Source organism: Cryptotermes secundus, unplaced genomic scaffold, assembly GCF_002891405.2.
Source record: "Cryptotermes secundus unplaced genomic scaffold, Csec_1.0 scaffold641, whole genome shotgun sequence".
NCBI lineage: Eukaryota > Metazoa > Arthropoda > Insecta > Blattodea > Kalotermitidae > Cryptotermes > Cryptotermes secundus.
The window spans coordinates 191,135-204,056 of record NW_019720713.1 but is presented as its reverse complement, the minus strand read 5'-3'; the positions used below and the strand labels follow the sequence as shown (position 1 = coordinate 204,056).

Below are 12,922 nucleotides of genomic sequence, written 5' to 3'. Positions count from 1 at the left end.
ATATATTCAATTCAATTCAATTCTTTATTATTTATGTGCTGAGTCAACAGCCGCAAGGCCAATTACAGAAGCAGCAATAATAATAATAATAATTCNTAAATATATATATACATTTATGAATTATGAATTATTATGAATGTTGATAATACTATTAGCAACTAGATACTAATAATAATAATAATGAAATTAATAAAAATTATGATAATAATAATAGTTTAATTATTTCAGTATAAAATATGTTTCAACAAGAGTTTTTGGTTCAAAGACTTCAACCTCCCTACAAACAACATTAGCAGCAGAAGCACATTTAGCAGAGGGCCAATTTTTACTAACAGAACAGACATTTAACCTAGGAAAGTCTCAGATATATTGACCAGGGATCCGAAGGCCTGCAATTTCCAAAGCAGAAAGGCAAAGTACAGAACCACGATAAACTTGGAAGAGGAAGAGTGCATCATGGTGATATCTCCTCTTTTGCAAGGTGTGCAATTTCAATTGTTCTAAAGCAAAATCGTAACATTAATCAACTTGAGGAAAAAACGTTTAAAGCACAGAGCTGTAAACTTCTGCTGAATGCGTTCTAGTTTGTTTGCATCAGTTGACGTAATGGAATTCCAAACTACTGAAGCGTATTCAACCTTGGATCTAACTAAAGTAAAGTATAATATGAAAATGTATCCAAGAGTTGAATAGTTAAAGGTGATACTGCGAATTATACCTAGCATCTTAATACAGTGTGAAAATATAAAATTAACATGATTATGAAAATGAAGTTTAGAATCAAGATATACTCCCAGGTCTTTCACTGAATAAGTTCAAATTATAGTGAAATGAAGAAAGTTTGTACTCGTATATCAAAAAGTTAGTTATCCTGGAGAACGTTATAACTTTGGTTTTGTCAATGCTGAGTTTCAAACAGTTCGATGCACACCAACTATGTACAGAGTTATGTCAGATTGCAGATGATTACAATCTTCAGGAGGGCTAACATCACAGTAAATTTTAATATCATCTGCAAAGAGTAGGTACCTAGAGTGCTTAATTGAATCACACAAGTCGTTTATATAGACACTGAAAAGACAAGAGGCCCAAGAACAGATCCTTGTGGAACACCTGACAATGCTTCAAAAGGCGATGAAATAGTTTTACCAATACAGACCCGCGACAGTCAGTTGGTTAGGTAACTGCATATCCAGTTTACATAACCACCAGAAAATCCAAGGGCACTCAGTTTGTGAAGAAGCAAGGAGTGGGGAACGAGGTCGAAAGCAGAAGTTAGGTCAAAGTAATTGGCATCCACTTGATGTTGTTAATAAAAATAATAAGCATAATAATGATGATGATGATGATGATGATGATGATAATATCTGCCTTCTAATTCTACATGCTCAACCCACCATGACAGCCTGCTTTTGCAGAGGATGTTAACCTTTAACGGCCGAATGTTATAATTATTGGCAGCAAGTAGCAAGCCGAACTGGCCGAATGATATAATTTTTAGAGACAAGCCACGTACTTCCTTTGTGAGTGCTGAGAGTTTGACCTTGGGTTTGAAACCCAAATAAACTCATGAACCCTCATCTCAGACGTTTATTTGTTAGCTCTGAACAATGAAATCGTTTACGTTTAGATATGACTGTTTATGACCTGGTGAGCCAATAGAGGTCAGCTTTGTTTTGAGGACTTAGAGGAAATATTCATGGGCGCTTACATATCAGTGCTACCACAGCTTTCAAGGAAGGGTGACGAATTCAGGGATTGTTTTGCAGCGTTGAATTGTCAGTTAGGACGTCAGTGGCGGATTTTCTAATATTTGGTTATTAGTTAGGAAGTCAGTGTCAGACTCCTATATTTCTTTGAATATCATTTTTATTGTGTATCTCGGAAGAGGTATAAACCCACTGAGCCAGTGTTACTTTGTGCGTAAAGACATCTTCGTCACTGTGACTTTCGGTATCAGTGGCAGACTGTAACTTTTCGACTGCTATTGCAATTACTTTGCATCACAATTTTGTGAGTGTTCCTAACAGTCTCACTTTTTCAATCATAAATTATAGGATTTAGCTGGAAGCCCCCTCCCCCAAGATGGAACCTCAAACACGAGCCCGATACTCAAAACTCCTCAATGCTGAAGAACTTGAGGAAATATTGATGGAAGATGAATCTGATGAAGAGTTGGAAGAACTCGATGAGGTCATTGAACCTCACAAGCATATGTCGTCATCATCGTCGTCGTCGTCATCATAATCATCATCATCCTCAAGTAATGAGGCGGGGGAAATGGAGATCAGGTTTCGCGATAGAAGACCTGGGGATTCGCCAAAACTACTAGATTTCACTGGTCCTCCGAGTGGAATAAACAGATCCACTGTTCCCAATATAAATGCTCAGTCCTCTCCCTTTTCCATTTTCATTCTCTTTTTCCATCATATATTCCAGATCTTGGTACAAGAAACAAACAGATATTTTCATCAATTTTTGGCAAGCCAAGATGCTCCAGGCCCTTCTACTCAACCGCCTGACATCACAATTGAAGAAATGTCAAAATTTTTGGCCATAATAATTCAAATGGGCCATGATCAGCGGGACACCCTGAAAGATTATTGGTCGAGAGATGAGCAGTACTACACTCCATTCTATCATAACACCATGGTACGCGACTGTTTCTTCCATATTTTGAGAATAATGAAGCTCCTCCAAATCGAGATGACCCAGAGTATGATAGGCTCTGGAAGATTTGAAAAATTTTCAACAGTCTTAACAGCAAATTTTGTGAACTTTACCATCCATCGGAACATCTTGCTGTTGATGAAGTGATAGTGCTGTTCAAAGGAAGAGTGGTTTTTCGGCAGTATATTCCCAAGAAACATAAAAGATTTTGAATAAAAATTTACAAGCTTTGTGATTTTCTGGGCTATACATATGACATGACTGTTTATTTGGGGAAACAAAGGCAACTTGCAACCGAAGAAATTACACCAACCCATGGCATTGTTCTCCAGCTTATTCGAAGAGTAGAAGGCTCAGGACACAAACTTTATATGGACAGCTATTTCAGTTCCCCTGCATTGTATGACGATCTTCTAGAGCGTAAAATAAATTCATGTGGCACCGTTTGCAATGACAGGCGTGGAATGCCATAAGAAATTCGGCCCAATTCGCTGAAATTGAAAAAAGGGAACATTGTGACAAGAGTGAAGGGGAATCTAAGTGTTGTTCGTTGGAAAGACAAGTGCGATGTGTATGTTCTGATGAATATGCACCCTCCTCCATCGGATGGAAACTTCCGAGATGAATCTGGCCATGCTACCAAACCTCATGTAATTGAAGACTACAATGCACACATGGGCTTTGTGGACAAATCTGATAGAATGGTGAACAGCTATGGCATTGCTCGGAGGACATGGAAATGGATGAAGAAATTATTCTTCCACCTCCTAGACATAACTGTTCTCAATGCCTATCTGTTACACAATTCATGTGATGGAAAAATGACGCACAAAAAATTCCGCGAAATTTTGGTGCGTGATTTGATTCTTCAATCGCATGAGGCGAATACCACGGTCAGTGGCGTTTCTCGGGGGAGGCCAAGTTCATCTGGGGCCCAAATGAGTTGACTGGAGGTGAAACATTCAAAACACTGGCCAGCTAAGGGGAAACAAAGACGTTGTCGAGTTTGTTCTATAAACAAGAAAAGCAGAAGCATGCTTTTCTGCTGTAAAAAGTGTGATGTTGTGCTGTGTGTGGTAGACTGCTTCGAGAAATGGCACACGCGCGTCAGAGTGTAAGCTGTGAAGTGACGCAGTCCAAACCGTGTACAGTCCGAACCAAATATTATTGTATATAGTGTCATCATATTTACATCAACACCACGATTCAAGGTTGAAGAAAAATAATGGGTAAGTCCTTTAGAATTTCATAACGTATTTAATAACGATTATATTTTGCATTTCATGACAAAATAATCACAGTTAATTTTCATTTGTAAAACTTGCCCTTTTGTCTATATGTAGAAAATTTTATTGCCTTTCAGGTTCTTTTTAGTTCATATTCTGATGTTGCATAGAACGGAAAATATGCATTTTTTTTTTCTGAAAGTCTGCAATGTTAAAGACTTAGGGCCATTTAACAGCCGACAATTTAAAAGTACGTATGTTAAAGGTTAAAGGTACAGTAATCAGTAATAACACAGAGAGATATTGGGTTTTCAGACTTTATCCATCATCCTGGTTTTAAGATAACTAAGAAAAACACGACGTTTCAGAAACTGTATCTGTTTCCATCCTTAGGTGAGGGAAAACACCTATTCTGTTGGTCCCTTAGAAAGAGCTAGCCTCAATCACTCGACGATTTTCTAAGAGACCCAACAGAATATGTGTTTTCCTTCATCTGAGGACGGAAACAGATCCAGTTTCTGAAACGTCATGTTTTTCTTAGTTATCTTAAAACCAGGACGATGGATAAAGTCCGAAAACCCAATATCTCTGTGTGTTATACACCATCGTCAGAATCCTATAGTAACTACTAGTAACAGCACAGTTTAGCAGCCATCATAACTGTGGTCACAAAATGTTTACTTTTCCCAACATCAGGACAATGTTACCTTTCAGATAAATGACCTTATATGTCTGTAAGTGCTTCTGCTTGTCCATATTTTGAACTGGAGAAAAACATTACTTTCAGAGGTTGCATCCTGTTGTGTGTCACAGACAATATATAATATGTAGGAACTATGCTACTGTCAACACAACAAATATTTCAGTTATTACATTATATCTTTATTACTGCAGCATGCTTCGGTTATACATGACCATCATCAGGCAGGAATACGTATAGTTACTGAAATACTGATACGGATCCGTATCAGCATAACACGTCGCATTGAATATTAACACAAAACTTTGCCTCAGATAGGAGTATAGTTAAAAATAGCAANGTATTTGCTATGTCCATGGTTTATGCTAACCGTCTTACAGTGTATACACTTTTTCACCTTATTCTCCACTTCCACACAACATGTTTCAGCACTAATGTGCCATCCTCAGGTGTCTTTATGTACATTAAACTATTGTACTGCATGCCATGATGTCTTCATTCTAAAATGACTATATGACATATATGACGAATACAGATTTTAGTCATTTTAGAATGAAGACATCATGGCATGCAGTACAATAGTTTAATGTACATAAAGACACCTGAGGATGGCACATTAGTGCTGAAACATGTTGTGTGGAAGTGGAGAATAAGGTGAAAAAGTGTATACACTGTAAGACGGTTAGCATAAACCATGGACATAGCAAATACACGATTAAGAATAAAAATATAGAAATAAATAACTTACAAATAAACGGAAAAAACCAAACTATGTTCCTACAACATTAAAAACATGTATAAAAATATACCATTTGATGAAATAAATAACTTAGTAAGCAGAATTCTCAATAATGATAACGAAATTTCTACACGTGAAGGACAGGATTTGAGAATACTTCTAAATACCATTCTTTAACATAACTACATGCAATTCAATGACCAATTTTATAGTCAGAACAAAGGCCTTACAATGGGCGCACCGACGTCAGCTATCTTAGCTGAAACTTTTGTACAATATTTGGAGCACACAAAAATTATCAGAATTTTGAATAAACACCAGATAGTAGATTATTGCAGATATGTCGACGATATGTTGATCATATACAATAAAAACACAACAAATATAGAAAACACCTTAAATAAATTTAATAAAATACATCAAAATATAAAATTCACCATGAAAAACAAAATAGATAACACATTAAATTATCTAGATTTAACCATTAGGAAGAAGCATAATAAATTAACATTTGGCATATATTATAGAAAACCCACTAACACAGACCTAATCATACACGACTCCTGCGACCTGAATGAACATAAGAATTCAGCAACAACATACTTGATCAACTGCATGACTACATATCCAAGTACCTATGAAAACAAAATAACAGAATTAAGTACTATAAACTAAATATTAGCCAACAACCATTACCGACAACACATAACTAGCACAGTAATAAATCAACATACTAGCCCCCAAAACTTGCGTAACATAACAAAAACAAAAAAGGACAAATGGACCACCTTTACATATTATGGCCCCAAAACATGAATGATCACAAAATCATTTAAGAACACCAATGTTAGAATAGCATTCAAAACAATGAACACCACAGGGAGCCATTTAAAACAAAAGAAACAAATAACAGATATATACAAGAAATGCTGTGTATACCAACTAAAATGTAATGAATGTCCTTTGAGATATGTTGGGCATATACGTTCAAAGATCGATATATAGAACATATTCAAGCCATAAGAACGAATAAACACACATCAAAATATGCTAAACATGTACTTGACATGGGCCACGCATATGGCACAATCAAAGAAACCATGGAAGTGATACAAACAGCAAAGAAAGGCCATTTACTTACTACACTTGATTGATTTTATATATATGACTAAAGCAGAAGGAAACTACAGATGAACGCCACACACACAGATACACATAATCCTTTCTTTGTCCTTATAATAAATAATTTCAATTAATACATCTGAATAACATTCCCATCCCCTCATATTCCCATCATCACGCCCCCTTCTTACATGCACATACACACACACATGCACTCATAACATATATCCAACCTCTTCTCACCCCTCTCTTCTTCCACACCAAGCTCAATTCACCACCATCGTCCCCAAACAATATAAGTCAAACCATCACACAGTGTAGAACACATCGAATGTGTATACACCCAGACAAGAAACATATGCCACAGAGCAACGTTTCGTAAGTAATATCACTATATTTACAAACGCCCTATATTTTTAATCATTACACACACTTACCTATACATTTTTCATGATTTCAGATATATATGACACATAGCGTGGGAATACCATACCAAATACCAGCATACCACCAAACTTGCAAATCATAAGTAATTAACATGTCATTGATACTTATTACTATATAGTCAAGTTATAACACATTAAAACACTAACAGACTGATACTCATTTATTACAGATTGAAAAACATTTCTTTGGGCCTCACATACAGGGCTTATTATGTAGAATTTTGGCAAAAAGATCTACACGACATACACGCCCAATTTCTATAAAGCAGGATATCTAGCAGGATATCCCCTTAAAATAAAATATTTTAGTTGGGATACAGACCCCTAACCCACCTACATATATATTTTTTTTTAATAACTTTTAATATACTTTATATACTTCTAATATACCTTTAATATATTTTAATAACATTTTCAACATTTTATATATAGTATACCCTTATTTATTTCTATCTTTTTATTCTTAATCATGTATTTGCTATTTTTAACTATACTCCTATCTGAGGTAAAGTTTTTATGTTAATATTCAATACGGCGCGTTGCACTGATAAGGATCCGCATCAATATTTCAATAATTATGTATTTCTGCCCGATGATGGTCATGTATAACCGAAACATGTTGCAGTAATAAAGATCTAATGTGATAACTGAAATATCTGTTGTGTTGAGGGTAGCATAGTTCCTACATATTATGTATTTCAGAGAAAAAAAAAACACTGAAAGAATTCTATGGACACAGAGTACAATATAATAACAAACATTTTGGAAACAGAAGAATTCTGTCTTCTGGGATATAACGCTATCTAGCCCATTGAAAATCTGCCTGCCACCACTTTCATGTTGGTTCCTTGTTTGGCTTATTCTTGAACCCTGAAGATTGAGGCAACATGTTCCTCTGACACATCAGTTGACTTTCAATGGATTACATGGCATTCTATCCCAGAAGACAGAACTCTTCATAACCACCACTGTGAGAACCTCAAAAAACAAAAAGTGTTTGAGAGTTTGGGACTTCTGACACGTGATACAATATCATATATCATCATATAAAATTAACATACAAGGACATACTAACCAGTAGTTCCTGAATCTCTCTCAAGTGGCATGGCCATACCATGTGCTTCTAAACATTCTTTCAGCTGCTTTGGACTGCTTGGAAAATCCACTGCAACAATAGCAAGACTTGAAACAAAACAAGATTTTATATACACAGACTCCAATGATCACATTCCTTCTTTGTTGCTCGGCAACTCAAGAGATTCCCCACTTCTTTTGGCACCTGAAGATTCATTACCATGTTCACAACAGCCTGCCACTGATCCCAATCCTGAACTTGATAAATCCAGAACAGCACCCTTCATCCTACTTCTTTATGACCCATTTTTTAAAATGTTTCTGCAAACACTGCAAAAATCACTTATCATGTCATGTCATGTCTGTCTCTCTGTCTGCATACCTACCTGCCTGCTCACATGTCTGTCCACATGCAACAACTCAGCTCCCACATGGACTTTTGGTACAGCTTACATTTGACAATTTTGCTAAATGTGCTGGAAGAATTAAATTTTATTTAAAATCAGGCAAAAATATGGACACTTAACATGAAGATCCAAATACATTTTTCACAGTATCTCACTCAGTGAAGAGAGCACACAGGGGTTGCAGAGGAGTAAAGCCATAGTCATCACATTCATCAATTTCACACACATATGAAATGTATGAATGTGCCTCATATTTTACATTATACATACGTGTCCTGTCCCATAGCTTCTTAACTTGTACTCTTCTCCAACTATAATTAGAATAATCAAGTTAAGGAGGATGAGGTGGACAGGCCATGTAGCATGAATGGGGGAGAAGAGGAATGCATATAGGATATTGGTGGGAAAGCCAGAAGGAAAGAGACCACTGGGAAGACCATGATGTAGATGGGTGGACAATATTAAAATGAAGAGAGAGGGTGGGATGGGATGGATTGGATTGATATGGCTCAGAATAGGGACCAGTGGAGGGCTCTTGTGAACAAGGGAAATGAACCTTCGGGTTCCATAAAATGCTGGAAAATTCTTGAATAGCTGCAGAATTGGTGGCACCTCAGGAAGGGCTCAGCTCCATGAGTAAGTAAGTAAGTACTATCCTATATTTTCCCCCCATCTATGCCTAAGTTTTCAAAATGGTTCCTTTGCTTCAGGTTTTCTGATCGAAACATTGCATGAATTTCTTATCTCTCTCACACATGCCTAATTTATCCTTTTTGATTTCCAAATCCTGTGTCCATTTTCATATGCTTAGACTGCTCCAAAAAGACTCCATTCAACCCAGAGGTTCTATGGCATATTTCATAACATTCCTGTGGTGATGAGTTCTGCATAGAAATTGTGCACACAGCTCATGAATAGCCACTATATTCACTGCTCATGTGTTATAAAACTTAACTTCCATGTTTCTACAGCAGTAATTGGCCTACATCATTAGTGAGTGAATTACCTTCATTCTCTTCTATGGACAATTTGTTATGAAAATGTTGCAAAATTCTCATTATGAATTGTATTGCGGCAAAAACTGGGTACCTGTGTAGTGTTCATGCGTTTCTTTTAAAATTGCATTTTGAACTGTGCAGTATCAAAATGAAGGAAGCAGCCTGTATTATTTATACTTATGGCTTACTGAACAATGATTTCAATAGCTCAGATTATAAACTGACACATAACAGGAATACTGCTGTAAAATGATTTTAAAAGAATGTGGAACCAGTTGAGGCATAATTCAAGGCACTACTCCAGGATTTACCACAAGAGACTAGCAAAAGCCACAAAAATCTCAGTCAGAATAGTCAATACCTTTGCCAAGATTAGAACCAGAGACCTTCTGAGTACAGAGTGGGAATGCTAATCACTAATCACTCAACTGTAACATCGTTTTAGCTGAATGAAATCCACAATACAACATGGAAGTACTTCAATGCCAGGGGTTTCCCCAAAGAAAACCATTCTATGCACACCCTTGGTAATTAAGTTCAAGAGTTAATTTTACTGTTAACTGTTATTACTTTAATAGAATTTGGCCTCTGTGAAACCTCAAAAATAAGAGAGTAAAGTGAAACAATGTAGGAAAAGTCTGAATGGTACAGAACATATAATCTCCACCCAGTTCATATGATAGCATATATTTGTTTATGACGAAAGAATCAAATCCCAAGATAAATCATTCTAAACCGCCTAAACTATCTTCCAATTTAAATTCTACATATAGTTACTAAGCCAAATTCAAGCCATTCAAACCTAACCCGACTCTTAATGTGTTATTTAATTGTTATTTACAATTATTAAACCTAAGCAGTCAAAAGGGGATGCCTTTAGCAGAGTGTGTAGAGGTCACACAAGGTACACTCATGAACACTGCATCAAATTTATTCTGTACTATAGTTATAAACGTAGGGCAACAAGCAAGATCATTGGGACTAACTTACTTGCAATTAGAAATGCACTACTAATCATAACAAATGTTAACATACCATATTCTTCTTGGTAAGTATCAAGTGTAGGTAACTCCAAGTCAAATCCTTCAAGGCTTAAGGCAGAGTCGAGCCTGTCTCTTGCTGTATTGGCTGTAGCGGTGGTAGTAGTGTTAGTACTAGTGGGTGAAACTGCTGCTGATGCATTATCTAGAGATACAAATCCAACTGGCACTGAATCTTTCGGTGCTGGGTTGTCTACTGTCTCAGAAAGACTCTGTTAACAAAGCATATAAACACTGATTTTACGCCAAAAATGCGACAGAATGCTAAATCAACTTGTTATAACTTAACTTTATTTGTTATGTACATCCACACATAACTGCATGTACAAATATAATTACCTGCTCACTTAGAGGCGAGACTTGGTCAGACACTTCACTAATATCCATTTTGTCTGATTCAGTGAGTGTATCATTCTGAGTCTCCCCGTTTTCGCTACTAAAAGAAAAAAATGCGTATTTAAAATAAGATGACAGCCCGTAAGGTTATGTCAGTGTTGACATTTACTAAATCAAGCTCGCAATTCTGACTTTCACAGAACACCTCCTTCCACACATTGCTACAAACAATAATGAATATCTCACATGTCACTCGAAACGAACCTCATTGACTGTTCTCCTAGTTTATATTATTTTAAGCCAAAACTCCAGCATAAAAGTTCCTACAGCACCAAAGTTTAATTCGATATTACTCCGAAACACTCACAGAAACAAAAGTGAACACCACTGACCACAGAGAACATGAACGAATGAAACAAAAGGACGATATCGGACGATATTGTGCGTAACTCACAGACAAACAAAGATTATAGAATGACTGCATCAAGATTTTATTACGCAAGTCTTCGATCTATGCGTTCTCATTGAGCAGTCACACTGATCACAAGTGCCGCATTAATTCTTCATGCCACACAATGGCACTGCCTGCGTAAAAAAAACCATTGAGCCTCCGATAAGATTGAACAATTGTATTATATTGGACAGCCTTTGTGGTCTAGTGCAGTGTTCCGCATCCTTTTTCTACTTGCGGCACACCATGAAGTATCCATGACTCAACACGGCACACCAAAATGTTATTCCCCTTAAAAACGATTGATATCAGACAATTAATATGAATACGTAACGTGTGGAAGTGGCACGACAGAAGAAAACCGGCAGGATGGTGTCCCGCCGTGCGACAGTGGCATGGCTCAGGAGGAACAACCTCAGGAACACCACCCAGAAAAATTGTAGACCCCACAAGAGATTGGGATTCGCCAGCAAGTGGACGACCAGCCGTGGACCGGCAAAAGGAAAACGTTGGGAGAAACCGCACTAGGGCCATGATTCAGCGAGCAACACAGAAAGAAGTGATCAAGAATTGGACCTTATGGAGGGGTAGGCCCCCTCCAAAGCGGAAAAAGTAACTACGGGTAGAGGAGGAACCAGTAACGTAGAAATACCGGCCTCCCGAGGAAGAGTGCATGTGCGACGAATGAATATGATGCAACGGGATCTTCTAGGCGAGCTGAAAGGAAACCACTCGAGACGAGCTGGTCTTAAGAGGGGAACGGTTGTAACGGCCGGATAATAGTCGCTGCAAGGAGTAGCCGAAACAACAGGAGACCCACCAAGCACATTCTTGGAAGAAAAGGCACGGGGATGCACCGTTAGGCTATTCGGGACGAACAACCTTAAGGAGGGAGCAGTGTGACATGTTGCGCAATGGAGGACACTCCCTCCCTCCCCAGCGGCGGCGTGGCGGCTCTGGCCACGGTGACGTAGCAGGTGAGTCAGCACTCCCCCCACCGTGCTACGTGGTACCGCTTCCTACTGTGACAAGACACGCAACGCCGCTGTTGACACGGGCAACAGGCAACAGCGAACGGAATAAAAGCCGGCTGAGCAGCAAGCGAGAGTTAGTGTGCGATCAGGAGTTAGTGTGTGATCAGGAGTGACACAGTTAAGTGTATCAGTCGCCGAAGTGAGTCCTCAAGGCAGCAGCCTACGAGTTAAGTTGGAATATAGCAGCCGTCGCGGAAAGAAGAACCGGACGCGTGTGTGATAATCAGTGATTGTTTGTGATAACTGAGTAATAATAGGGAGTGTGTGATATAGTGACACTTGTATAGCTCCCGTATCGTAATTAATACGTGTAGACTACTGAGGACAGAGTGAATTGTTTATTGCGAACAGGGTTACAAAGTGTGAAACCCCGCAACAGTATTGTAACTAATTGTAGCCGAGACTGGTAGGTTGTTAAATAAACCAACTAACAATCCGAACGGCGTCTTCAGTAATAAAACACGTTTCAATATTATTATATTGCTTTTTATTATCATTAAACAGACCATATTTCTGCATATATGTTTGGAAATAAGGATGATTTCAATGTTCTCTAACAAAATCGGGGTTTCCTGTGTTTTGGACATCCCTTGCCAGTTACTATTCTTAATTCTCTGAGTAACGGCACTTTTACCACTTAAAATACAAGCAGGTATCTTGGCTATTTCGAAAGGGAGGG

At 37.8% G+C, this 12,922-nt stretch overlaps 1 protein-coding gene across 4 annotated transcripts in view; it reads right to left on the bottom strand.

Moving 5' to 3' along the window:
- LOC111871969 overlaps nt 1–11,147 on the bottom strand; it is a 42,577-nt gene extending 31,430 nt beyond the window's left edge. For 2 of the 4 annotated variants that reach the window (XM_033754525.1, XM_033754517.1), the window contains exons 1-4: nt 11,005–11,147; nt 10,762–10,855; nt 10,418–10,634; nt 7,979–8,068 (exon numbers count right to left, since the gene is read on the bottom strand). In XM_033754525.1, coding sequence (XP_033610416.1) covers nt 7,979–8,068; nt 10,418–10,634; nt 10,762–10,855; nt 11,005–11,027 — 424 coding nt within the window. In that variant the 5' untranslated portion in view covers nt 11,028–11,147. Of the gene's footprint in view, nt 1–7,978; nt 8,069–10,417; nt 10,635–10,761; nt 10,859–11,004 lie in introns of all 4 variants that reach the window. The other 2 variants (XM_023865416.2, XM_033754521.1) reach the window with 2 other exon arrangements.
- Between the last annotated feature and the right edge of the window lie 1,775 nt (nt 11,148–12,922).